Here is a 25,550-nt window from a genome sequence, read left to right as displayed (position 1 = left end):
GGAAGACAGAGGCTTAAAGGAGTGGTTCTAACTGTGGGTGATTTCAGCCCCCAGTGGCTATTTGGCAATGTCTGGAGATGGTTTTGGATGTCATAGTGCGTGCTACTGGCAGTTATAGTAGTGGAGGTTAGGGATGCTGCTGAACAGTCTGCGATGTACAAGGTGGTCCCCACAACACAGAACTATCCAGTCCAACATGTTAAGAGTGCCAAGGTTGAAAGACTGTTCTTTACAGTGATTAAGTTCAGTGCCAGAAGGTCACATTGACCTTAACTCAGTATAGTGTTCCCTAAAACAAAGCCCCAAATGACACACACAGTACGCATACAGTGGGTCTCAGTTTGGTGAAAGAACATCTCCAAAGAAGTGCGCCTGGAGCTGGACACAGTGGCTTGCACCTGTAGTCCCAGCTACTCAGGAGGCTGATGCCGAAGGATTACTTGGACCCAGGGATTCAAGACCAGCCTGGGCAAAACAGCGAGATCCCGTCTCTAAAACTAGTAATAATAATAAATAGAAGTGAGCCATATTCCCACAGTTCCAGGTCATGCAGAAGCACATCCTAGGGTTCCTCTTCAGACCATAGCATGAGTGCATGATTGCCCTGGGATGTGGTCTGCTTAGAGAACTGCCTGCAAGCCATAAACCAACTGCCTGCTGGTCATAAACCAGCCAGCTTGAGAGTAGTTACCTTCCAACTGTTCCAGTCAGGATAGGCTAGTTAGGCTGAGATAACAAACAATCCTCAAACCTCAAGGGTATAAAAGACATCATAGATCCATTTCTTGCCCACTCTGCATTTCCAGCATGAATTAGCAAGAGTCTTTGCTCATTGTAATTCTCTATTGGGGCACAGTTAGCAAAGGCTCCAACCACTGTTACTGCCACCATCTCAACATATACACTAGTCCCCCTTTATCCACCAGGGATATGTTCCAAGACCCCCAGTGGATGCCTGAAACTGCGGATTTTACCGAACCCCATATATACTATTTTTTATCCTATACATACATACCTATGATAAAGTTTAATTTATAAATTAGGCACAGCGAGAGATTAACAATAACAGTAATAAAATAGAACAATTACAATATACTATAATAAAAGTTATATGAATGTGGTCTCTCCCTCTCTCTTGAAATGTCTTTTTGTTTTGGTTTTTATTTTTTATTTATTTATTTATTTATTTTTTGAGACGAAGTTTCGCTCCTGTTGCCCAGGCTGGAGTGCAGGTCTTTTTTTTTTTTTTTTTTTTTTTTTGAGACAGTCTCCCTCTGTCACCCAGAGGAAGGTTTACAGTACTCTGGTAGCTCTGCGGTCCGGACAGCTCAAGTATTAACCGCCCAGTGGCGGGTCAGCGTGACAGACTTTTGCACTTGCACTCATGGCACCCGAGCTCTTGTCCAGTGTCCGGGAGGAATGGGGTCGCACAAACGAATGGAAGATGGTAAATGTGGGGGATTTTATTGCCGAAGAAAGTGGCTCTCAGCGGGAAAGGGAGCTGAAAAGGCTGTTCCCCTGAAGTCAAGCCGCTTCTCTCTGATGTCCAGCTGCTTCTCTCTCTCTGCTGGCTGAGCCTGGGGTTTTAATGGGCATGGATTGCGGGGGTGGGGCAGGTCATGGGTGGTTTTGGAAAAGGCAACATTCAAGTGGGAAAACAGGGATGTAAGTTCTCACTTTGGGCCATGGTTTCAGGCTTTTCAGCTTGAGGGTGGGGCCCTTGCAGGGGACCCGCCATCTTCTGCCCGGAATTTTCCTGCTTGCTGTCCCTATCACTATGTCCCAGCAGAGATCTTTGGCCGGAAGAATGCCGTGTTTTACATCAACCACCAAGCTCGTGATGACCTTCCCTGGGCTCAACCTCTCCTTCTGTTGGTTGTCCCCAGGGGAATGTAATTACGGAGGCAGAGTGACTGATGACAAAGACCGGCGTCTCCTGCTGTCACTTCTGTCCATGTTCTACTGTAAGGAAATTGAGGAGGACTATTACTCCCTCGCTCCTGGAGACACTTACTACATCCCTCCTCATGGCTCCTACCAGGTAAGGGGTGGGCAGGGAGGCCTACCTCTTTCCCCCACAGGGCTCCGTCATCTCTATATGGCTACAGGGCTGCAGTGTAGCCAGGGATCCCAGGGGTGACCTTGGGCTTCCTGAATTGAATCCATAAGCTATTCCCAATATTCCCAAAAGCCTGCAAGAGAGACATGGCTACTGTTTAAGGAGGGGTCGGTATTTGGTAGACAAGGTGTTTCGAAATATAGGGTCCATCTGGGTGGAGGAAGGAGAGAGAAGGATGATTAAGATGGAGCCTTGGAAGTGAGCAAGATGGAAATTGCTACTTGAAGACGAAGATTCAGAAGGTGGCAAAGAGGGAGGAACAGAAAAACTGGGCAGGGAATGACAAAAAGGAAGATGAAAACAATCTGAGAGATAGAAAAGAGCTTACAGGTTGGACGCTGTGGCTCACGCCTGTAATCTCAGCACTTTGGGAGGCTGAGGCGGGTGGATCACTTAAGCTCAGGAGTTTGAGACCAGCCTGACCAACATGGTGAAACCCCATCTCTTCTAAAAATATAAAAATTAACCAGGTGTGGTGGCGCCTGCCTGTAATCCCAACTACTTGGGAGGCTGAGGCAGGGGAATTGCTTGAACTGGGAGGTGGAGGTTGTGGTGAGCTGAGACCATGCCACTGCACTCCAGCCTGAGTGACAGAGTGAAACTGTCTCAAAAAAAAAAAAAAAAAAAAGAGCTTACTTTTATTGATCACCTGTGGAACAGAAAAACTCTCAAATTGTATTTTTCTACTACTCTCTCACCACAACCACCACCACCATCAATACAGAAGAAGACTTCCGTGACCAAATGTGTGGAGGTTACCCCTTCCCCACACACTAAGCAGTGGACACCAACTGGGTGTCCTCTAATTCAATTCCAATACCATCTACCTGGTGATAGTGTCAGATCCCATGGGTTGAGGGCTCAGTCCCCAATTCTTTCCCCCAACCCAGACACGAGTCACAAGTCCCAGCCTCAAGAACTGACCAACCAGCTTCACGTTGGGGTTCTCACCACTCCCCCTTTAATTGAAATTAATTCAATTAATTTGCTGGAGCAGCTCACAGAACTCAGAGAAATACTTAGGTTTATTGGTTTATTAAAGGAATATTACAAAAGATATAGATGAAGAGATGCATAGGGTGAAGTATGGCAGAAGGAGTGAGAACTTGCATGCCCTCCCTGGGTGAAATACCCTCCAGGAACCTCCACGTGGTCAGCTATCCAGAAGCTCCCCGCACCCAGTCTTCTTGGGTTTTTATGAAAGCTGTATGACATCCCCCAGAGTATAGGGCAGCACCCTCTCTCTCGGTGGAGTCTTAAGACTCACAATCAGGTCAGGTGCAGTGGCTCATGCCTGTAATCCCAGCACTTTGGGAGGCTGAGGCTGGTGGATGGCTTGGGGTCAGGAGTTTGAGACCAGCCTGGCCAATGTGGTGAAATTCTGTCTCTACTAAAAATACAAAAATTAGCCGGGTGTGATGGCATGCACTTGTAGTCCCAACTACTCAGGAGGCGGAGGTGGGAAGATCGCTTGAGCCCAGGAGGCATAGGTTGCAGTGAACCAAGGTCCCACCACTGCACTCCAGCCTGGGCCACAGAGTGACCCTGTCTCAAAAAAAAAAAAGAAAAAGGACTCACAATCAGAAAGGTAGGGGAAGATTTGAGTCTTGCTTGGGGGCAGGTAAAAGGAGGGAAAGAGAAGGTCAGAGAGATTCTGTTTCCTGCGGCCTGCCCCTAAGGCCTAACACACCCAACATTATAACAGGTGATTGTAACAAGGGCTAGGGGAGTTAGAAGCGGGGAACCATGGATGAAAACCAGTAGATATATATGTATATTACACCACAATCTGTCACATGCCAAGGCCTGATTCCTTCTGTGGATGAAAAGAGTCTCTTTCTTACCCTGTAAAATATTTGAAGAGATTTATTCTGAGCCAAATATGAGTGACCATGGCCCGTGACACAGCCCTCAGGAGATCCTGAGAGCATGTGCCCCAGGTGGTCAGGGCTTGATTTTATACATTTTAGGGAGACATGAGGCATCAGTCAAATACATTTAAGATATCCATTGGTTCAGTCCAGAAAGATGGGAAAACTCGAAGTGGAGGCCAGCAGGTTATAGGTAGATTTAAACGTTTTCTGATTGGCAGTTGGTTGAAAGAGTTATTATCAATAGAAAGGAATGCCTGGGTTATGATAAGAGGTTGTGCAGACCCAAGTTTTATCATGCAGATGAAACCTCCAGGCAGCAGGCTTCAGAGAGACTAGATTGTAAATGTTTCTTATCAGACTTAAGGTTTGTGTTGATGGTAATGCTAGAGGGGCATAATGAGGCATGTCTGACCCCCACTTCCCGTCATGGCCTGAACCAGGCTTTCAGGTTAAATTTTAGAGTGCCCTGGACGAGGAGGAAGTCCATTCAGATGGTTGGAGGGTCTTAAGATTTTACTTTTGGTTTATACTTCATAACTACACTTGTTTTTCTATTTACAGATAAGGAAACTGGGGTTTCAGATGACAAGTTCAAGGGTACATAGTTTTATTATCGGAAGGGGGTCCAGATCCAGACCCAAAGGGATGGTTCTTGGATCTTGCACAAGAAAGAATTCGGGGCAAGCCTATAGAGTACAACAAAAGCAAGTTAATTAAGAAAGTAAAGGAGGCCGGGCGCAGTGGCTCATGCCTGTAATCCCAGTACCTTGGGAGGCCAAAGAGGTCGGATCACAAGTTTAAGAGATCGAGACCATCCTGGCTAAAGCAGTGAAACCCCGTCTCTACTAAAAATACAAAAAATTAGCCGGGCATGATGGCATATGCCTGTAATCCCAGCTACTCGGGAGGCTGAGGCAGTAGAATCGCTTGAATCCAGGAGGCGGAGGTTACAGTGAGCCAAGATAGTACCACTGCACTCCAGCCTGGGAGACAGCAAGAATCTGTCTCAAAAAAAAAAAAAAAAAAAAGTAAAGGAATAAAGAATGGCTACTTCATAGACAGAGCAATGACATGGGTTGCTGCTCAACTGATTATACTTACAGTTATTTCTTGATTATATGCTAAACAAGGGGTGGATTATTCATGAGTTTTCCGGGAAAGGGGTGGGCAATTCCCAGAAGTGAGGGTTCCTCCCCTTTCTAGACTATATAGGGCAACTTCCTGACATTGTCATGACATCTGTAAACAGTCATGGCGCTGGTGGGAGTGTCTCATAGCATGCTAATGCATTATAATTAGTGTGTAATGAGCAGTGAGGTCAACTAGAGGTCACTTCCGTGGCCATCTTGGTTTGGGGGTATTTGACTGGCTTCTTTACCACAACCTGTTTTATCAGCAAGGTCTTTGTGACCTGTATCTTGTGCTGACTCCTATCTCATCCTGTGACTTAGAATGCCCTCACCTCCTAAGAATGCAGCCCACTAGGTGTCAGCCTTATTTTACCCAGTCCCTATACAAGATGGAGTCGCTCTGGTTCGAATGCCTCTGACAGTTTGGGATGGAGCTAGGATCCAAACTCACTTCTGTCTGGGTCCAAAGCCAGGCCCACTGGGGGAGCAGAGAGGAAGCCAGGGTGGGCTGAGAGGTAATTCAGCCTCATCTGCTTTCATGCCCACTCCCCAGAAAACTGTATGAGTGAGGGCTAGGGATGTGTTCGCCCAGCGCGCGCGCACGCGTGCGTGTGTGTGTGTGTGTGTGTGTGTGTGTGTGTCCTGTGCTACTGATACAGTGTGATTCCTGTTCTGATTGGGTTCTGCTAAGCCTGGAGTCATCTGTGGGATTCTGGAGTCCCTCGTTGATTTCAACTGAAGATTTCCCTTCCAGTCCTATATCGACTATCTCAGGAACCTCCCCATCACAGCCCACCCAGAAGTGTTCGGCCTCCATGAGAACGCAGACATCACCAAAGACAACCAGGAAACCAACCAGCTGTTTGAGGGGGTCCTGCTGACCCTCCCTAGACAGTCAGGAGGAAGTGGCAAGTCCCCTCAGGTAACTGGGCTCGGGAAAGGGGGCTTAATCCTATTTCCCAGGCAGTTCTTCATCCAGTGGGCACACAGGATTGGAGGGTGACCAAGAGGCAGAGAGTGGGGGCCTGGCAGCCTCCTGGCCAAGGGCAGGGAAGGAGCACTGTGGCCTTACTGCCGTGAGTCCTTATATCCAGAGCTGCAAGGGAACCAGTGTTTCCAAAATGTCAGCTATTCCTGTATAACCTTCACGTTTTCTGCTATATCCACCTATCACCTATACTCCATTTACATAATGGGTTTTATTCTTTTTTTCTTTTTCTTTTGCTTTTTTTTCTACATAATGTTTTAAAACCAACTCTCTCTTTTTTTTTAATTTAAAAGATTGCACATCAGAACCATAAGTGGAAACCCAGTATCATTTCCATAAAGTCATGATAGGCACAAAAAGAAAATGAAAGCTGAACAGTGAACAGTTGGTGTTTTTTGGTTTCTGTTTGTTGTTGTTGCTGTTTTTCTTTTCTTTTCTTTTCTTCTTTTTTTTTTGAGACACGGTTTGGCTCGGTTACCTAGGCTGGAGCGCAGTGGCGTGATCTTGTCTCACTGCAACCTCCGCCTCCCAGGCTCAAGCAATTCTCCTGCCTCAGCCTCCCGAGTAGCTGGGACTACAAGCACATGCCACCATGCCCAGCTAAATTTTTTTGTATTTCCTGTAGAGACAGTGTTTCATCATATTGTCCAGGATCGTCTCAAACTCCTGGGCTCAAGCAATCTGCTTGCGTTGGCTTCCCAAAGTGCTGGGATTACAGGCGTGAGCCACTGCTCCCAGCGTTAACAGTTGTTAAGTTCTTCCCAGATGATGTTGCTGGCCAAAGCCCCTGAGCTGAGGCTTTGCTGGCTTCTTGCTAAAAGGAGAAAGATGTGTGAGTGTCAAAGAATTGGCACTGACCCGAAACTGTCTTTTTGAGAGGAATGAAAAGAGAAAGATGGTCAGAACTTGAAAAGAGGCCAGGTGCAGTGAATCACACCTGTAGTCCCAGCACTTTGGGAGGCTGAAGCAGGAGGAGCACTTGAGGCCAGGAGTTCGAGGCCAGCCTGGGCAACATAGGGAGACCGCATCACTACAGAAAATTTTTTTTTAAGTTAACCGAGGGCTGGGTGCCATGGCTCATGCCTATAACCCTAGCACTTTGGGAGGCCAAGGTGGGTGGATTGCTTGAGCCAAGGAGTTGGAGTCCAGCCTGAGCAACATAGCAAAACGCCGTCTATACAAAAAAAAAAAAAAAAAAATAGCTGAGCTCGGTGGCGTGCACCTGTAATCCCAGCTACTCAGGAAGCTGAGGTGGGAGGATCGCTTGATTCTGGGCTGTTGAGGCTGCAGTGAGCTGAGATCATGCCACTGCACTCCAGCCTAGGCGACAGAGTGAGACCCTGTCTTAAAAAAAGTTAACTGGGTGTGGTGGTGTATGCCTGTAGTCCCAGCTACTAAGGGGGCTGCGGCAGAAGGATCACTTGAACCCAGGAGGTCGAGGCTGCAGTGAGGCTGTGATCACAAGGCTGTGATCGTGCCTTTGCACTCCCACCTGGACGACAGAGTGAGACACTATCTCAAAACAGTAACAACAACAATGAAAAAAAACCCAAAACCTGAAAGAGTAACTTTCTCACCATGTGACTCAACATGATTTTTCTGTGTCCTGGAAACACCTAAAATCCTGGGTACCTCTAGTAGTCCCAGTGCACTCTTTGTGATGACCTGACCCAAGCCACCCTCCTAAGTCTACAAATGAAGAGAGAAACAAATCCTGAGAGAGAAAGTGACCGGCTTCCAGGCTTTCATAAAATCAAGGACCGAGCCAGAACCAGAGCCACCGTCTCCTGACTCCACCCGCTTCCTCTCCCATCCCTTCCCTTCTCCACCTTCCAAGCTACCTCCTGTTTAACCCCTCCCAACTGTAGAATTTGCTAATTTGCTTTCATGATTTGGTTCCTAGTGCCATTAAGTATCACTGGTATGAAGGTAAACCAGCCTGGTTGGTGTATCCCGATGTAGGAGTGGAAATTCCCCTCACAGTGGGAAGAGGGAAAGAATTATACATCCCAGCCTCCCACATCCACAGGACCACAGGGTGTCTGTCTCTCCCACACTCAGGTCTTGTTCCTCCTTGAGCCTCGAGGCCTGTCCCCTCCCTACTTGGCTAAGCTGAGGATTCTGTGCTTTTCTTGCTCCAATGCTGAAGAATGGCCTGCTGCTTTCCCAGGTGTCACGGGCACTGAGAAAGGGCCCCATGGCACCAGGAGCTAATCCTCAGGGGTCAGAGGCTGTGGGAGATTCTCACCCAGGTGTGACACTGAAGACAGAGGCTCAGTGCTGCCCTGAAGCTACCTGGCTGAGCAGGAGTTCCCTTCCTGGCCCTTCGGCTCTTGCCTGAGGTGTCAGGACACGACTCTTTTTTTTTTTTTTTAACTTTTAGACAGGTCTTCCTCTGTCACCCAGGCTGGAGTGCAGCGGCCAGATCTCAGCTCACTGCAACATCCGCCTCCTGGGTTCAAGTGATTCTCCTGCTTCAGCCTCCCAAATAGCTGGGACCATAGGCATGCAGCACCATGCATGGCTAATGGCTAATTTTTGTATTTTTTGTAGAAACTGGGTTTCGCTGTGTTTCCCAGGCTGGTCTCAAACTCCTGGACTCAAGCGATCCACCCACTTCGGCCTCCTAAAGTGCTGGGATTACAGGCGTGAGCCACCGTGCTCTGCCAAGGACAGGACTCTACTCTTCTGGACCAAGAGGCGATGCCCTCCCCAAGGCTGGTGGGGTGATGAGGGACTCCTTTCCCCACTGGAGGCAGAAATGGCTTCTGTTGGAGAGTTCTCAGGAAAGTCCCACAGAATACATTTGAAAAGTCAGATGCTCAGTACTTAAAGTTTATCCAAAGCTACAGCCTGTAGGGCTTGCTTCTCACTCACCTCTCTTCTGCCTGCATTTTAAGGAAGTGGTTGAGGAGTTGGCACAAGACATTCTCTTCAAGCTTCCCAGAGACTTTGACCTGGAAGAGGTCATGAAGTTGTACCCCGTGGTCTATGAAGAATCCATGAATACCGTCCTAAGGCAGGAGCTCATCAGATTCAACAGGTGGGCCAGATGATGTAGCTTGAATCCTGGGAGTTGGAACGTGAGGAGTAGGATCTAACAGGCAGTAGCTGAGAAGGGGTTGCTATGCAGAGGAAGTGGTTTGCCCCACCCGTATTAGGGGTGTGAATAGGGGCTGTGAATAGGACCGTCCCCAGCACATGCTGACCCTGGGTTGAATCATTGCTTCTATTCATTCATTCCCATTCATTCATGTGACATCTATAAAGTTAGGCTAAAACCAGTATCAAGCACAGGCTAATAGTAAAAGTAGTCATTAGAGCCACTTTCATTTTTCTTTCCTGAGTTGAGGTCTCTCTCTGTCGCCCAAGTTGGAGTGCAGTGGTGTGATCATGACTCATTGCAGCCTCGAACTCCTGGGCTCAAGCAATCCTCCCACCTCAGCCTCCTGAGTAGCTGAGTCTACAGACACAGGCCACCATGCTGGCTAATTTTTTTATTTTTTATAGAGATGGAGTTTTGACATGTTGGCCAGGCTGGTCTTGAGCTCCTGGCCTCAAGCAAGCCTCCAGCCTTGGCCTCCTAAAGTGGTGGGATTACAGGTGGGAGCCACTGCACCTGGCCTAGAGCCATTTGTATTGAGCCTTTAGGGACAGATATGGTTCTAAGCACTATGCATGGGTCTCATTCAAAGTCTGTAATAGGGCTGGGCACAGTGGCTAACGCCTGTAATTCCAGCACTTTGAGAAGCAGAGTAGGGAGGATCACCTGAGGCCAGGAGTCCAAGACCAGCCTGGGCAACAAAGCAAGACCCCATCTCTCCAAAAAAGAAAAAAAAAAAAAAAAAGGCAGGCATGGTGGTGCACGTCTACAGTCCCAGCTACTTGGGAGGGTGAGGTGGGAGGATCTCTTGGAGACCAGGAGCTCGAGGCGGCAGTGAGCTATGATCTTGCCACTGCACTCCAGCCTGGGTGACACAGAAAGACCCTATCCCTTAAAAAAAAATTACACAATAGTCTTTTGAAATACGTCTCGTTACTAATCCTGCTACCAGCATTTTACAAATAAGAAAACTGAGGCTGAGCATGATCACTCACGCCTACAATCCCAGCACTTTGGGAGGCAAGCCGGGAGGATTGCTTGAACCCAGGGGTTTAAGACCAGCCTGGGCAATATGGCAAGACCCCATCTCTTAAAGAAAAAAAAAAAAAAAACTCTGAGATTCAGAAGGGTTAAGACTTGCCCAAGGTTGCTCAGTTATTCAATCATTCAACGGGAAAACTCAGTTTAAACCCAGAACTAAGTCTGATTCCAGAGCCCATGTACTTATCCAATATGTGAAATCTGGGTAAATCTAGAAAGGGGTGGGAGACGTTCATCCTAGTGCCTCTACCACACAGTTAGGGGTATTATAGGCTGGCCATGGGGCAAGGATCTCTGGCCTTGTATTCTAGTCCTCTTCTCCAGTTACTACAGCATGGAGCCCAGTGGGATCACCTGGATTTGATTTTTGAATAGTCAAAACTGAAAGGGTTATCAAAGACCATCTAGGCCAGATGAGGAAACTGAGGTCCAGAGATGACTGTGATTTGATGTAGGTCTCAAGTGACTCAGAGCCAAGTGGGCTAAAACTTATCAATTCTGCTTCCAAGACCAAGGTCTTGCTGCTCCAGACACTGCATGTGTTACTGCCTCTATTCTGTGTCATTGGGTCACTGCTTCATTTTAAGGACAGCCCTGATTCCAGAGGACCAGGGGACTGGAGGAGTGTTATTTGAGAGTTGTTAGGCTTCCTGAGTTTTAAAGTTACTTTTTTTTTTTTTTGAGACAGAGTCTCGCTCTTGTCACCCAGACTGGAGTGCAGTGGTGCAATCTCGGCTCACTGCGACCTCCACCTCCCAGGTCCAAGAGATTCTCCTGCCTCAGCCTCCCAAGTAGCTGGGATTACAGGTGCCCGCCACCATGCCCAGCTAATTTCTGTACTTTTAGTAGAGACAGGGTTTCGCCATGTTGGCCAGGCTGGTCTCGAACTCCTGACCTCAGGTGATCCGCCCACCTTGGCCTCCCAAAGTGCTGGGATTACAGGTGTAAGCCACCGCGCCCGGCCTAGGTTACTCTTTAGAGTCAACAGGCAGTTGGCTGTAGCAGGGACCAAGCAAGGTATGGGGTGTGAGCCTAGGACGAGGCCACCTCTGTTGTGAGACACCTTGGCATGATGGACTGTAGTCCTGGACTGTCCAACTGGACACCAAAACTAATGGCTTCCCTGCTCTGCTGTCATTCTCCTCTAAAGCCACTGGAGCTCTTTCTTGGTGATTGCAGGGGCTTTCACTGGCCTTCACCATTGGGCATTCTATAAAGGACAGCAAGCCAGGCGCCGTGGCTCACTCCACCCAGCACTTTAGGAGGCTGAGGCAGGCAGATTGCTCAGGAGTTGGAGATCAGCTTGGGCAACATGGCAAAACCCCATCTCTACCAAAAATACATAAAATTATCTGGGCATTGTAGAACCAGCTACTCAGGAGACTGAGGAGGGAGGATTGCTTGGGCCTGGGAATTGGAGGTTGCAGTGAGCCAAGATTGTGCCACTGCACTTCAGCCTGGGCAAGAGAATGAGACCCTGTCTCAAAAGAAAAAAAGAACAGGGAAAGCAATCTTATTTTCCAATGATGGTCAGGATTAATCATCTCAAGCAGTACTCTAACGTTCCTCCCCACTATTTTTTTTCTTTCCTTTTTTTTTTTTTTTTTTTTGCCTTTTCACCCAGTGATATAGGAAGCCCAGAATGATTCAGCGACAGTTCAGCTTCAGGGGAACTGTGACTGTGTCTTCTGGGCAAGTGTTCTTTCCTTGGGTACTAAAACCTTAAAACTAGCAGAGCTCATAGTTGCAAGAATAGAAAGAGAATCTTTGCAAGTAGGTCTTTAGGTATAATAGAGGTCTGTGGTGTAATCCCTCAGATGGCAGCTTTTACCCTTGACTGCTTAGCAAACACATGTCTGAATTTTACATTCCTTTTTTTTTTTTAATTGAGACAGAGTTTCACTCTTGTCGCCCAGGCTGGAGTGCAATGGCGTGATCTTAGCTCGGCTTACTGCAACCTCCACCTTCTGGGTTCAAGCGATTCTCCTGCCTCAGCCTCCTGAGTAGCTGGAATTACAGGCGTGCATGCTCAGCTAATTTTGTATTTTTAGTACAGATGGGGTTTAACCATGTTGGCCAGGCTGGTCTCAAACTCCTGACCTCAAGTGATCCACCCACCTCCGCCTTTCAAAGTGCTGGGATTACAGGCGTGAGCCCCCACACCCAGCCACATTCCTCTTGATACAATGGTTTAGTGGTTACACATCCAGAAATCCTCTTCCTGCATGTGATCATTCTCGTGTCCATTCAGTTGAGATTCCATAAATCTTTGGAGATGAAAAGCTCTTTGTAGTGGCAGATTCTTTGGTCTCCTCAGGTGAATTACCTCTGGGCTTGGCTGGGCCTCGTAACATAAAGGTCAGAGGGAGAGGCAGGTGAATTTGACATCTCCCAGCCTGCCCTTCAGTTGCCTTTTCTCAGGCGTGCACCTTATAGTCGATAAAAAAGGACCTTTGGCCAGGCGTGGTAGCTCATCTGTAATCCCAGCACTTTGGGAGGCTGAGGTGGGAGGATTACTTGAGTTTAGGAGTTTGAGACCAGCCTGGGCAACATAGGGAGACCTTGTCTCTACTTAAAAAAAAAATCAGGTGGGCATAGTGGCATGTGCCTATAGTCCCAGCTACTCAGGAGACTGAGGTGGGAGGATTCCTTGAGGCTGGGGGACCGAGGCTGCAGTGAGCCATGACTCCACCACTGCACTTCCCTGGGTGACAGGGCAACACTCTGTCTCAAAAGAACAACTTTGACAATATGAATTGAAAGCCTTAAAACTGTGCGTGCTCTTTGACCTAGAAATATTTTTAATAATAATTTAAAATTTGCAAAAAGATTGAGATGGATGAATTTTGCTAGCAATGTTGTTGATAGTGACAACAATCTAGAAATAACACGTCAACAATAGAGGAATAGTTAAACAAAATGGAACATTTTGCAGTCCTTACAAAGGACAGGCATGGTGATGCACACCTGTAGTCCCAGCTACTCCAGAGGCTGAGGCAGGAGGATCACTTGAGCCCAGGAGTTTGAGGCTGCAGTGAGCTCTGATCTCACTACTTACTCCAGCCTGAATGACAGAGTGAAACCCCATCTCTTAAAAAAAAGAAAAAAAGGACAATTTAGGTCTCTATTGAATTGGAAAGATGTTTCCTATATGCTAAGAAAGAAAAACAGATTACGGAAAGATAATATAGTATGATCTCATTAAAAATAATTTGTGTTCACATAGAGAAAAATCTGGAAAGATATACATCAACGTTATCTTTAGGTAGCAAGGTAATGGGTGATTTAATTTTTCCTCATTTAATGACTGTGCATTAATTAACTGACATTTTAAAGGGGACAGCAGTCAGTGGACTTGGGTAGAATGTGGCCACCGGAGAGCCCAGCTCAGCCAGCTCCTCTGTTCTTGCAGGCTGACCAAAGTGGTTCGGAGGAGCCTCATCGATCTTGGCCGAGCCATCAAAGGACAGGTCCTGATGTCCTCGGAGCTAGAGGAAGTCTTTAACAGCATGCTTGTGGGCAAAGTGCCAGCCATGTGGGCAGCCAAGTCTTACCCATCACTGAAGCCTCTGGGGGGCTACGTGGCTGACCTGCTGGCCCGCCTGACCTTCTTCCAGGTACCTGGGAGTCAGGGGTAACCGGGAACCTGGCATGCTTGCTTAGGTGGAGAGGACATTCTGAAATGGCAGACTAGAGGCAGGGGGAGGAGGGCAGGCAGCCACAGAACATCCTGGATTGAGCCTCTGGAAACAGTCTTCCTGGAGTTAGAAGCAGGAGGGAGACTTGAAAGTCCTGGAAAAGATTATAGCCGGCCGGGCGCAGTGGCTCACCTCTGTATTGCCAGCACTCTGGGAGGCCGAGGCAGGCGGATCACTTGAGGTCAGGAGTTCGACACCAGCCTGGCCAGCATGGTGAAACCCCATCTCTACTAAAAATACCAAAAAAATCAGCAGGGCATGGTGGCTTATGCCTGTAGTCTCAGCTACCTGGGAGGCTGAGGCAGGAAAATGGCTTGAACCTGGGAGGCAGAGGTTGCAGTGAGCCGAGATCACGCCATTTCACTCCAGCCTGGGCGACAGAGCAAGACTCCGTCTAAAAAAAAAAAAAAAAAAAGATTATAGCCTATGGAGACAGGAACAGGAACTAGAATAAATGTCACAAACTGGTGGCTCATGAGATAGATTTGGACAATAATTATGTTTGGTTTGGCTACCTGGTAATTTAAACATTTTTGAGCCAGCATGTAAACATTGATTTTTTACATATAAAAATCCGATGTTTGTACTGCAAAAAATAGAAGACCTGAAACAATGCACCTGCGTTCTCGCATGGCATGGCGACTATTGCTGGAGATGAGTGGCAGCTGCTCAGTTTAGACAAGGTACATATTCTCCACTGCTACAGTCCCCACCACTCTCTGTTGTATCCCTGATATCAGCTTGCACCTGGGCTTTTTTTTTTTTTTTTTGAGATGAAGTTTCACTCTTGTCACTCAGGCTGGAGTGCAATGGCATGATCTTGGCTCACTGCAACCTCTGCCTCCTGGGTTCAAGCGATTCTCCTGCCTCAGCTTCCCAAGCAGCTGGGACTACAGGTGCCCACCATCACGCCTGGCTAATTTTTGTAGTACCTAGGCTTTTCTTAAAGTGTAAATATATTTCTTTGTACCCTTATTTCAAAAGTGGGAAGATAGAAGCTAAACCAAGAGGGCCGTTTCAAGAAAAATATGAAAAAACATATTTTATACGGTACTCGTTACATTACTTGCATTTGAACTATCTTTGATGTGTTGTTGATTTTGAATCTTGATTTCTGTGGCTCTCCAGGAATGGATTGACAAGGGGCCCCCTGCGGTATTTTGGATCTCTGGATTCTACTTCACACAGTCTTTTTTGACTGGCGTCTCTCAAAATTATGCCCGGAAATATACCATCCCCATTGACCACATTGGATTTGAGTTTGAGGTAGGGGTGCTTTGGGTTAGGCTCACTCAAGGGGCTGACCAGAGAAAGCAATGTTGCCAATTTCCTTATGAGTCAAAAAATGTGGATGTGTTAAGACCCAAATGCTTCTGAAATGGTACATATGAAGCATTTAGCATAATTTACAGTAGCTCTAAAAGCTACTCCTAAAATAATTAGAGGATTCCCAATGCTTTGTCTCTGTGTATACAAAAAGGGAATCTTTCCAGATTCCGTCAGAACACCAAGAAAAATGAAGGCACTCTCCCACTCTGTTTGTTCAATGTGGTGGACTCTTCATTTAGAAGAATGTTAATGCCCTTAGGTAGTCCTTTGCTTGGAGTAAAGTTAAAAGAATGGCCAACAGTCAAGCATCAGCCTGTCATATATAGAGAGTAGAATGGCTACGATTGACTGTTACAGAGCATTGTAGAATTTTAAATTATATGGAAAGATCCTTTGAAATCATCTAGTCCAGAGGTCACAAACTGGTTGCCCTATGTCTTAAATCAGTTTATGAATGAACTTAACTTGATTAGCCTTTGAAGACAATGTTAAGCCAAAATAAATACAACAAGAAAAAAAAATGACTAGGATAAACATTGAAAAAAAGATAAAACCATCTTTCTTGATGTTGAAATGATTGTATACCTAGAAATCCGAAGTGATTAAAAACATAGAGTCCTTTACTTGCAATGGTTCAACTTACAATTTTTTGACTTCATGATGTGAAATCAATACACATTCAGGAGAAACCACACCTTGAGTACCCATACACCCATTCCATTTTTCACTTTTAGTATAGTATTTGATAAATTACATAAGATACTCAACACTTTACTATAAAACAGACTTTGTGTTAGATGATTCCTGCCCAGCTATAGGCTAATGTAAGTGTTCTAAGCACATTTAAGGGAGGCTAGGCTAAGCTATGATATTTGTTGTAGGTTAGGTATATTAAATGCAGTTTTGGCTTACAATATGTTCAGCTTATGATGGGTTTATCAGGACATAACCCCATTGTAAGTTGAGGAGCATCTGTAGAAGAATTCACAAGGTCACTGGATATTGGTTAAATTTATAAAAATCAATAGCCTTTTCCTATTCTTCCAATATATACTTAGAATTAGAAATGGGAAAAAACTCCATTCACCATAAAAATTTTTTAAAGTATAATTTGAATGATTTTAAATGGAGTTTGTGCTCTCTGGTTCACCATAATCCCCACCCCTCCCTATTCTCCTATGCTTTGTCCATTTTCTGCAATTACCTAAAGGAATTTGAGTTTACCACCTCTGAATCTAAGCAGTGGTGTGCTGGAGCTCACTCATATCAGCTCACCAGGGCCAACTGTTACATTTTCAGGAATTTTGTGAGCTGGTTGTTAAATAGTTGGTAGGCTGAAATTGACCATGGTGGAAGTCTTTATACCACAGAAACTAGAAATCAAGGCTTTATTCTCCCCACACTCATCTCCAGAACTGTTTATCCAGTCTGTCTCTGTATCTGAATCTAACCCCTCACTTTATAAATCCAGATCCAGAAAGGGAAGGGATTGTGCAGTCACTAAGCTAGTTAGAGGTAATGTGTTAGAATAATGTGACTCCTACTTGAGTGCATTCTCTAGCCCACCATTGGGAAGGGCAGCCTACTGACCAGGAGTCAGGCCTGGCCCATGTATGGTGGGCAGGAATATTATCACAGAAGCCCCATTGTCCCTGGATCCTGGGAGAGGTAGATATTGCAACCAGGTTGCACTTTGAGTATCAGAAGATTCCAGGCTCTTAAAGCTGCCCATGTAGGAAAATGGCAGGCAATGGAGCTCATAGCTTTTTATTCTTCCAGGTAACCCCACAAGAAACAGTGATGGAGAATAACCCCGAAGATGGGGCCTACATCAAAGGGCTCTTCTTAGAAGGTGCCCGTTGGGACAGGAAAACGATGCAGATTGGGGAATCTCTCCCCAAAATCCTCTATGACCCACTGCCCATCATTTGGCTGAAACCTGGGGAGAGCACAATGTTTCTGCATCAGGACATTTATGTGTGTCCAGTCTACAAAACAAGTGCCCGCAGAGGAACCCTCTCCACCACAGGCCACTCTACCAACTATGTCCTCTCCATTGAGCTTCCAACAGACATGCCCCAGAAGCACTGGATAAACCGAGGGGTGGCCTCACTGTGCCAGCTGGATAACTGATGGCATTTGTCTCAAGACAGAAAATAAAAAGCATTTCATTCTTTTTGTTTTGAGACAGTCTTGCTCTGTCACCCAGGCTGGAGTGCAGTGGCATGAAATCAGCTCACTGCACCTTCCGCCTTCCAGGTTCAAGTGATTCTCGTGCCTCAGCCTCCTGAGTAGCTGGGATTACAGGCACACACCACAATGCCAGGCTATTTTTTTGTATTTTCAGTAGAGACAGGGCTTTTGCCATTTTGCCCAGGCTGGTCTCGAACTCCTGAGCTCAGGCAATCCACTCCCCCTTCGGCCTCCCAAAGTGCTGGGATTACAGGCGCCACCGCGCCTGGCCAAAAGGCATTTCATTCTTTTTATTTTATTTTATTATTATACTTTAAGTTCTAGGGTACATGTGCACAACGTGCAGGTTTGTTACATACATATACATGTGCCATGTTGGTGTGCTGCACCCATTAACTCATCATTTACATTAGGTATATCTCCTAATGCTATCCCTCCCCCCCCACCCCCCCCCACCCCACGACAGGCCCAGGTGTGTGATGTTCCCCTTCCTGTGTCCAAGTGTTCTCATTGTTCAATTCCGACCTGTGAGTGAGAACGAAGGCATTTCATTCTTGATGATGGTGGTGGTGATGATGTTGATGACAATTATATTAATAAAGCAATTGCTATGAGCCAGGTATTTCATAGCAACTCTATAAAGTACATTATTATTATTATCCTCATTTTATGGCTGCAGAAACCATGATACAGAGAAGATAAGTAATCTCCCCCAAATCAGATAGCTACTCAAGTAGTATCTGAATACAGGCAGTGGGACTCTTCAACACAGACTCTTGGTCAGTTGGCTAAGCTCCCTTATGGTGATTTTCTTCTTCTGAGACAGTTTCTTGCTCTGCTGCCCTGGCTGGAGTGCAGTGGCACAATCTCGGCTCACTGCAACCTCCGCCTCCCAGGTTCAAGTGATTCTCGTGCCTCAGCCTCCCAAATAGCTGGGATTACAGGTGTGCACCACCATGCCTGGCTAATTTTTGCACTTTTAGTAGAGACGGGGTTTTGCTATGTTGGCCAGGCTGGTCTCGAATTCCTGGCCTCAAGTGATCCGCCCGCCTTGGCCTCCCAAAGTGCTGGGATTACAGTCGTGAGCCATCGCACCCAGCCTTATTTTTTTTCTTTTTATTTTGCTGTAACTGTCATTGAATTTCAATCACTTCTTTCCTAGTCTATCCATAAGGGAGACCACCAAGGCCTCTCAAAGGTTGACAGAGGTTTGGGCCACTTTTATTTGCTAAGCCCCTTGATACATTTAAAATGGACTCTTTTTGGTATTTAAGGGCAAAAAATAAAATGCACTTTTCACAATAATCTTAGATGGGAGGTGTTATCATTATCTCCACTTTACAGAGGAAAATGCAGAGATTTAGAAAACTAGCCCAAAGTTCCACAGCTAGTCAGTGATAGAACTGGGACGCAATTGTTTCTCTACTAGCCTGCATAGATGGGTGGAAATTTCCGGAGGAAAGGGGAGATGAGAGAAGCAATCTTTATTGCATGCCTACTATATGCCATGCTTTGTGCCCAGGCCTTTAGATTTCTCACTTGATCCTCTGTGGTGGGAAGGCCTGTCCTCTCCCTTGGAGGTTCAGAGAGATTATCGTCCCTAAAATCGCTCAGCTTTTTCACACTGCAAAGCCTGGTTTGTGCTGGTCTGGCTCTTGAACCCATGCATTTTTCACCGCCACACGCTGCCTCCCTGCCAAGGACTTGGCTCTGTTTTGATGTAGAATCTTAGAAGAGATGTGTAGCTCCAACTACACAACTATGTCCAAGAAATTTCAATCACTTGTTTCTCCCCAGGGCCAGCTGGAAGAGACTCTTGAGGGAGATAAAAATCACATTCTTGATGCATTACTTCTTCACTAACTCTCTCATGTAGTCTTGTGGCACTAAGTGGCTTATTTCAGGGCCCTGTCTTGGTCACTTCGTAGTTGAGCAAAGACATGAGACTGTTTGGGGGTTTTCATGTGTCTGGCCTTGGCTTCTCTGCCTCTTCACTAGAAGAAATGTTTTGAATCAGGGTCTTTGATTTCTTTTTTGTTGTTGTTGAGACAGTCTTGCTGTCTCACCTAGGCTGGAGTGCAGTGGCACAATTTTGGCTCACTGCAACCTTCGCCTCCCAGGTTCAGGCAATTCTCCTGCCTCAGCCTCCCATGTAGCTGGGATTACAGGTGCCTGCCACCATGCCTGGCTAATTTTTTTATATTTTTAGTAGAGACAGGGTTTCACCATGTTGGCCAGGGTGGTCTCAAACTCCTGACCTCAAGTGATCCACCCATCTTGGCCTCCCAAAGTGCTGGGATTACAGGCATGAGCCACTGCACCCAGCCAAAAGCTATTTTTTCAAGAAAGAAATATAAATGTTCTCCAATGGGGGAAAAATCAGAATGAACAGATAGCTGGAACTACCCTATTGTTCCAAATAAGATTGTTAGTCATTTTGGATAGAAGGATGGTCAGGATCTCAAATCCCTGATTCTCGGACTGGTAGGTAAATCACAACGCAAGCTGTAAAGGAGCTGTCAGTGAGGGGGTTGCTAAGAGAACAACTGAATTTTAATTATAGTTCTCCAACCACAGCTTCAGCAACAAAAAGCTGAGGGAGGCAGGGACTGGTCTCATTCCTCAGGGGTCAAGGGACAGACTGTTTTCATATGATGGATTAAATTTTTGTAATTTAAAAAATGTTCTCTACTTTGAAGAGAAAGACTGCTTGAAATTTGAGGTCATTTTCTATTTGGGCCAATGTGGTAGTTAATGTCTCCTCCTGTGAAAGAGCAATACGCTATTCAGAAATCATGGTGAGTTAGAGGCTGGAGTCCTGGGGAAGAGATGGCCAGAGATCAGCTCGGTGAGAAGCTGCAGGCCTTGCCTATAAATAGCTCAGCAGATGACATCAGACAAACCTTGTCACCAAGCTAGTCCTTGTTCTTTAAAAATCTAGCTCTTGGGGGCCGGGTGCGGTGGCTCACTCCTGTAATCCCAGCACTTTGAGAAGCTGAGGCAGGCGGATCACCTGAGGTCAGGAGTTCAAGACTAGCCTGGCCAACATGGTGAAACGTCGTCTCTACTAAAAATACAAAAATTAGCTGGGTGTGGTGGCGGGCGCCTGCAATCCCAGCTACTCAGGAGGCTGAGGCACGAGAATTGCTTGAACCTGGGAGGTGGAGGTTGCAGTGAGCCAAGATTGTGCCACTGCACTCCAGCCTGGGTGACAACAGTGAAACTCTGTCTCAAAAAAAAAAAAAAAAATCTAGCTCTTGGGTAAGCAGTTAGGTTCAGTCCTTATCAGTGTTGGAAGATAATTACATTGAAGGTGGGGATGTAGGGAAGGTGGGTTCTGCCTTTGAGAGACTCAAGATGGGGATTTTATAGTTTTGGAGAGAAAGTGAGGAAAATACTATTAAGAACAGAACACAGGTTACATGGAAGGTTTGAGAGTAAATTGACAATTATGCTTTTGTGTAACAGTATACACATGTTTGCAAAGGGGCTAGGCATGTAAAATTCACACTAAGGCAAATGGAAGATGCTCAAAGGCTGGCTAGCAATGAGATGGACTTTCATCCTGAAAAGGCTGGGTGAGAAGGCTGATTTCTACACTCAGTAGAGTAAGGCAAAAATGCAAATAATTAAAATCACCTTGAGTTACTTAGAAAGGAACTTTCCCATCTCCCATGATAGAGATGAGAGACATGTCTCACTTGGTCCAGCACAGCCAATTTTTCCTCCAAGCAGAAACAGATGGGTTTCACTGGCTGACCACCAGATGAAGTAGTTGGCTTGATTTCATAAGCCCTATGTTGCATGGGAAACAATTAATTTTAGACATTAGAACCATCTCTGGACAGGGAAATGCCTCTACAATGAGACCAGCTGGAAGGAGAGTGGCTGAAGGAACAGCAGATTCATGTCTCTCAATTCAAGCTAGGCTGGGCTATGTGCTCACTGAATGGCCATGGGAAGGCCAGAACACCTGCCAGCATATTTACATTTCTCTGTCTCTCTTCGCCAAAGGCTTTGCTGTGGTTTGAATGTATCCCCCAAAGTTTATGTGTTAGAAAATCCCCAAGCAACAGTGTTGAGAAGTGCAACCTTTAGGAGGTGATTAGGTCAGGAGGTCACAGATAATGTTATTGCCAGAGTGGGTTTGTTATAAAAGTCAGTTCAGACCGGGCGCAGTGGCTCACTCCTGTAATCCCAGCACTGCAGGATGCCGAGGCGGGTGGATCATCTGAGGTCAGGAGTTCGAGACCAGCCTGGCCAACATAGTGAAACCCGTCTCTATTAAAAATGAAAAAAAAAAAAAAATTAGCCAAGCGTAGTGGTGGGCGCCTGTAGTCCCAGCTACTTGGGAGGCTGAGGCAGGAGAATGGCCTGAACCCGGGAGGCGGAGCTTGCAGTGAGCCGAGATCGCGCCACTGCACTCTAGCCTGGGTGACAGAACGAGACTTGTCAAAAAAAAAAAAACAACAAAACACACACACACACACACACAAAATTAGCCGAGTGTAGTGGCAGGCGCCTGTAATCCCAGCTGTTTGGGAGGCTGAGGCAGGAGAATTGCTTGAACCCAGGAGGCAGAGGTTGCAGTGAGCTGAGATCGTGCCATTGCACTCCAGCCTGGGCAGCAAGGGCAAAACTCTGTTATCAGAGGAAAAAAATAAATAAATAAAAATTAAAAAATAAAAGTTCAGCTCTCTCTCTCACTGTCTTTCACCATGTGATGACTTCTGCCATATTATGACACAGAAAGAAGGCCCTCGCCAGATGTGGGCTCCTCAAATTTGGACTTCCTGGCCTCTAGAACTGTAAGAGAGAAATCTCTGTTCTTTATAAATTACCCAGTCTCAGGTATTCTGTTACAGCAGCACGAAATGAACTAAGACAGAAAATTGGTACCAAGAAGTAGGGCAGCTGCAATAACAAGAACCTGAAAATGTGGAGGCAGCTTTGGAACTGGGTAATGGGTAGAGGCTGGAAGAATTTGGAGGAGCAGGCTAGAAAAAGCCTAGATTGCTGTGAATGGAGCATTAAGGGCAATTCTGGTGAGGGCTCAGAAGACGGGAGCTGTAGTAGGAGCCTAAATCTTTTAGAGACTACTTAAGTTGTTGTGATCAAAATGTTGGTAGAAAATTGGATAGTAAAGACCATTCTGATGAGGTCTCAGATGGAAATGAGGAACAAGGTATTAGAAACTGGAGTAAAGTCCATCTTTGTTATACAGTTGCTAATAACTTGGTGGAACCATGTCTATGTCCTAGGACTTTGTGGAAGGCAGAACTTAAGAGTGATGAACATATCTGGCAAAAAAAAAAAATATCTAAGCAGCAAAGCATTCAAGGCATTGAATGGCTTCTTTTGGTGGCTTATAGTAAAATGAGAGAAGAAAGAAATGACTTAAAGATGGAATGTGTGATGAAAAAGGAAGCAGAATAAGATTTGGAAAATTCTCAGCCTGTTGCCCAGGCTGGAATGCAGTGGCATGATCTCTGCTCACTGCAACCTCTGCCTCCTGGGTTCAAGCAATTCTCCTGCCTCAGCCTCCCAAGTATCTGGGATTACAGGCACCCGCCACCATGCCCAGCTAATTTTTGTATTTTTAGTAGAAACGGGGGGGTTTTGCCGTGTTGGCCTGATCTCAAACTCCTGATCTCAGGTGATCCACCCACCTCGGCCTCCCAAAGTGCTGGGATTACAGGCATGAGCCACTGTGCCTGGATTTAAAGAATTTTTAAAAAGCATGTTCAGTAGAGAAAATTAAGGGTTTGGTCAAGCAGCCCTTTTAAAAGAGATTAATATGAGTAGAAGGAAGCCAGGGTTTATTCATCAAGACAATGGGAAAATAACCCCAAAGGCATTTCAGAGATCTCTGAGGCAAGCTAGGACCTTGAGGGCAAGGTTTCCAGAGAGGTGCAGATAAATTCCAAGCTCAGCTGCCCCAGCCATGGCTCAAATGGGCCCACATGGGTCCTGCCACTCCAGAAAGTACAAGCTATAGATCAGTATCATTATATATATATATATATATATGTATTGAAACATCAAATTGCACCCCATAAATATATACAATTATAATGTACAATTTGTCCCATTTCTGTTTAGATACAATGTGTTAATTAAAAAGATAATTTTTTTAAAAGTACAAGCCGTGAACCTTGGCAGCATCCATGTGATGCTAATTCTACAGGTGCACAGAAAACAAGTGCTGTGGTGCCTTGGCAGGCTCCACCTCCATCTCAAAGGATGTTGCAGACAGTCTGGGGACTCAGGAAGACATTTGTCACAGGGGCAGGGCCATTTCAGAGTCCCCACTAGGGCAATGGCTAGTGGAGCCATGAGAGTGGGGCAGTTCTTGAGGCCCCAAACTGTAAGGCCACCACTGTGTAACTCCAGCCTGAGATAGCTGCAGGCATGAGATTCCAACCTATGAGAGATGCTGCACAGACCGAGTCCAGCTGCCTGAGGCCTTGGGGGGCCAATTTCCTACCCCAGTGTGCCCAGGATGTAGGACATGCAGTCAAAGATGAGTATTCTGTTATCTTCAGTTTTTTTTTGTTTGTTTGTTTTTTTGAGATGGAGTCTCGCTGTGTTGCCAGGCTGGAGTGCAGTGGCGTGATCTTGGCTCACTGCAACCTCCGCCTCCTGGGTTCAAGCAATTCTCCTGACTCAGCCTCCCGAGTAGCTGGGATTACAGGTGTGTGCCACCACACCCAGCTATTTTTTGTATTTTTAGTAAAGACAGGGTTTCATCATGTTGGCCAGGATGGTCTTGATCTCTTGACCTCGTGATCCACCCGCCTTGGCCTCCCCAAGTGCTGGGATTACAGGCGTGAGCCACCATGTCTGGCCTATCTTAAGATTTGATATTGTTTTCTATCTTGGGTTTCACACTCACTTGGGAAGTTACCCCTTTCTTCTTGCCTATTTCTTCCTTTTGGAATGGGAATGCCTATTTGATGCCTGTCCTGCAATTGTATCCTGGTAGTAGATAAAGCAGGCTCACAGCTGGAGGGAAATTGACCTCAGGATGAATTGTGCCTTGAGCCTCACCCATATCTGATTTAGATCAGTCTGGAATTTGGACTTCTGAGTTGACACTGAAACAAGTTGAAACTTCTGGGCTACTGGGATAGAATGTATTTTGCATGTGAGAATGACGTGAGTTTTGGGGGCCAGGGATAGAATGCTATGATTTAAATGTGTCGTCTGAAGTTCTTGTGTTGGAAACTTAATCACCATTGCAACAGTGTTGAGAAGTAGGGCTTTTAAGAGGGGATTAGATCATGAGAGCTCTGCCCTCATGAATGAATGTCATAATGGCAGGTGTGCGTTCATTATCACGAGACTGGGTTTGTTATAAAAGTGAGTTTGGCCCTCTCTCACTCTCTCTCACCATGTGATGCCTTCTGCCTTATAACGACACAGCAAGAAGGCCCTCACCAGGTGCAGACTCCTCAATCTTGTAGTTCCTGGCCTCCAGCACTGTTAAGACATAAATCTCTGTTTTTCATAAAGTACCTAGTGTTAGATATTCCATTATAGCAGCACAAAGTGTACTAGTTGCATTTGTGTTAAATATGCACACACTGAGGCCTGGCGTGGTGGCTCACGCCTGTAATCCCAGCACTTTGGGAGGCTGAGGCGGGCGGATCACCTGAGGTCAGGAGTTCAAGACCAGCCTGACCAACATGGAGAAACCCCGTCTCTACTAAAAATACGAAATTAGCCAGGCATGGTGGCACATGCCTGTAATCCCAGCTACTCGAGCGGCTGAGGCAGGAGAATTGCTTGAACCCGAGAGGCGGAGGTTGCGGTGAGCTGAGATTGCACCATTGCATTCCAGCCTGGGCAATGTGAGCAAAACTCCGTTTCGAAAAAAAAAAATTTTTATATATATACATATACTATTACTCCACTGATACAGCATCATATTTGTTCTCTACGTTATTGCCAAACCCTGTGATAAGTTACCTTGAGTGAGTGTGAAAACGTGTGCTCTTCCTCATAGGAGTAGGTTCCAGCTATTGCTTCTGAGGGTCAGGAGTCCATTTTGAAAAAGAATAGACAGACAAAAA

The 25,550-nt window shown here is 46.1% G+C and overlaps 1 protein-coding gene across 1 annotated transcript in view; it reads left to right on the top strand.

The window, feature by feature from the left end:
- DNAH3 (dynein axonemal heavy chain 3) overlaps positions 1–19,374 on the top strand; it is a 219,936-nt gene extending 200,562 nt beyond the window's left edge. Inside the window, exons 56-61 of the mRNA XM_024925984.4 lie at positions 1,887–2,041; positions 5,878–6,045; positions 9,012–9,154; positions 13,668–13,872; positions 15,082–15,219; positions 17,062–19,374. Coding sequence (XP_024781752.4) covers positions 1,887–2,041; positions 5,878–6,045; positions 9,012–9,154; positions 13,668–13,872; positions 15,082–15,219; positions 17,062–17,415 — 1,163 coding nt within the window. The 3' untranslated portion in view covers positions 17,416–19,374. The remainder of the gene's footprint in view (positions 1–1,886; positions 2,042–5,877; positions 6,046–9,011; positions 9,155–13,667; positions 13,873–15,081; positions 15,220–17,061) is intronic.
- Positions 19,375–25,550: the final 6,176 nt, after the last annotated feature.

This window comes from Pan paniscus, chromosome 18, assembly GCF_029289425.2.
Source record: "Pan paniscus chromosome 18, NHGRI_mPanPan1-v2.0_pri, whole genome shotgun sequence".
In the NCBI taxonomy this organism is placed as follows: domain Eukaryota; kingdom Metazoa; phylum Chordata; class Mammalia; order Primates; family Hominidae; genus Pan; species Pan paniscus.
Note: the sequence above shows the minus strand (reverse complement) of the source record. Positions and strands in the feature narration are given on the sequence as shown.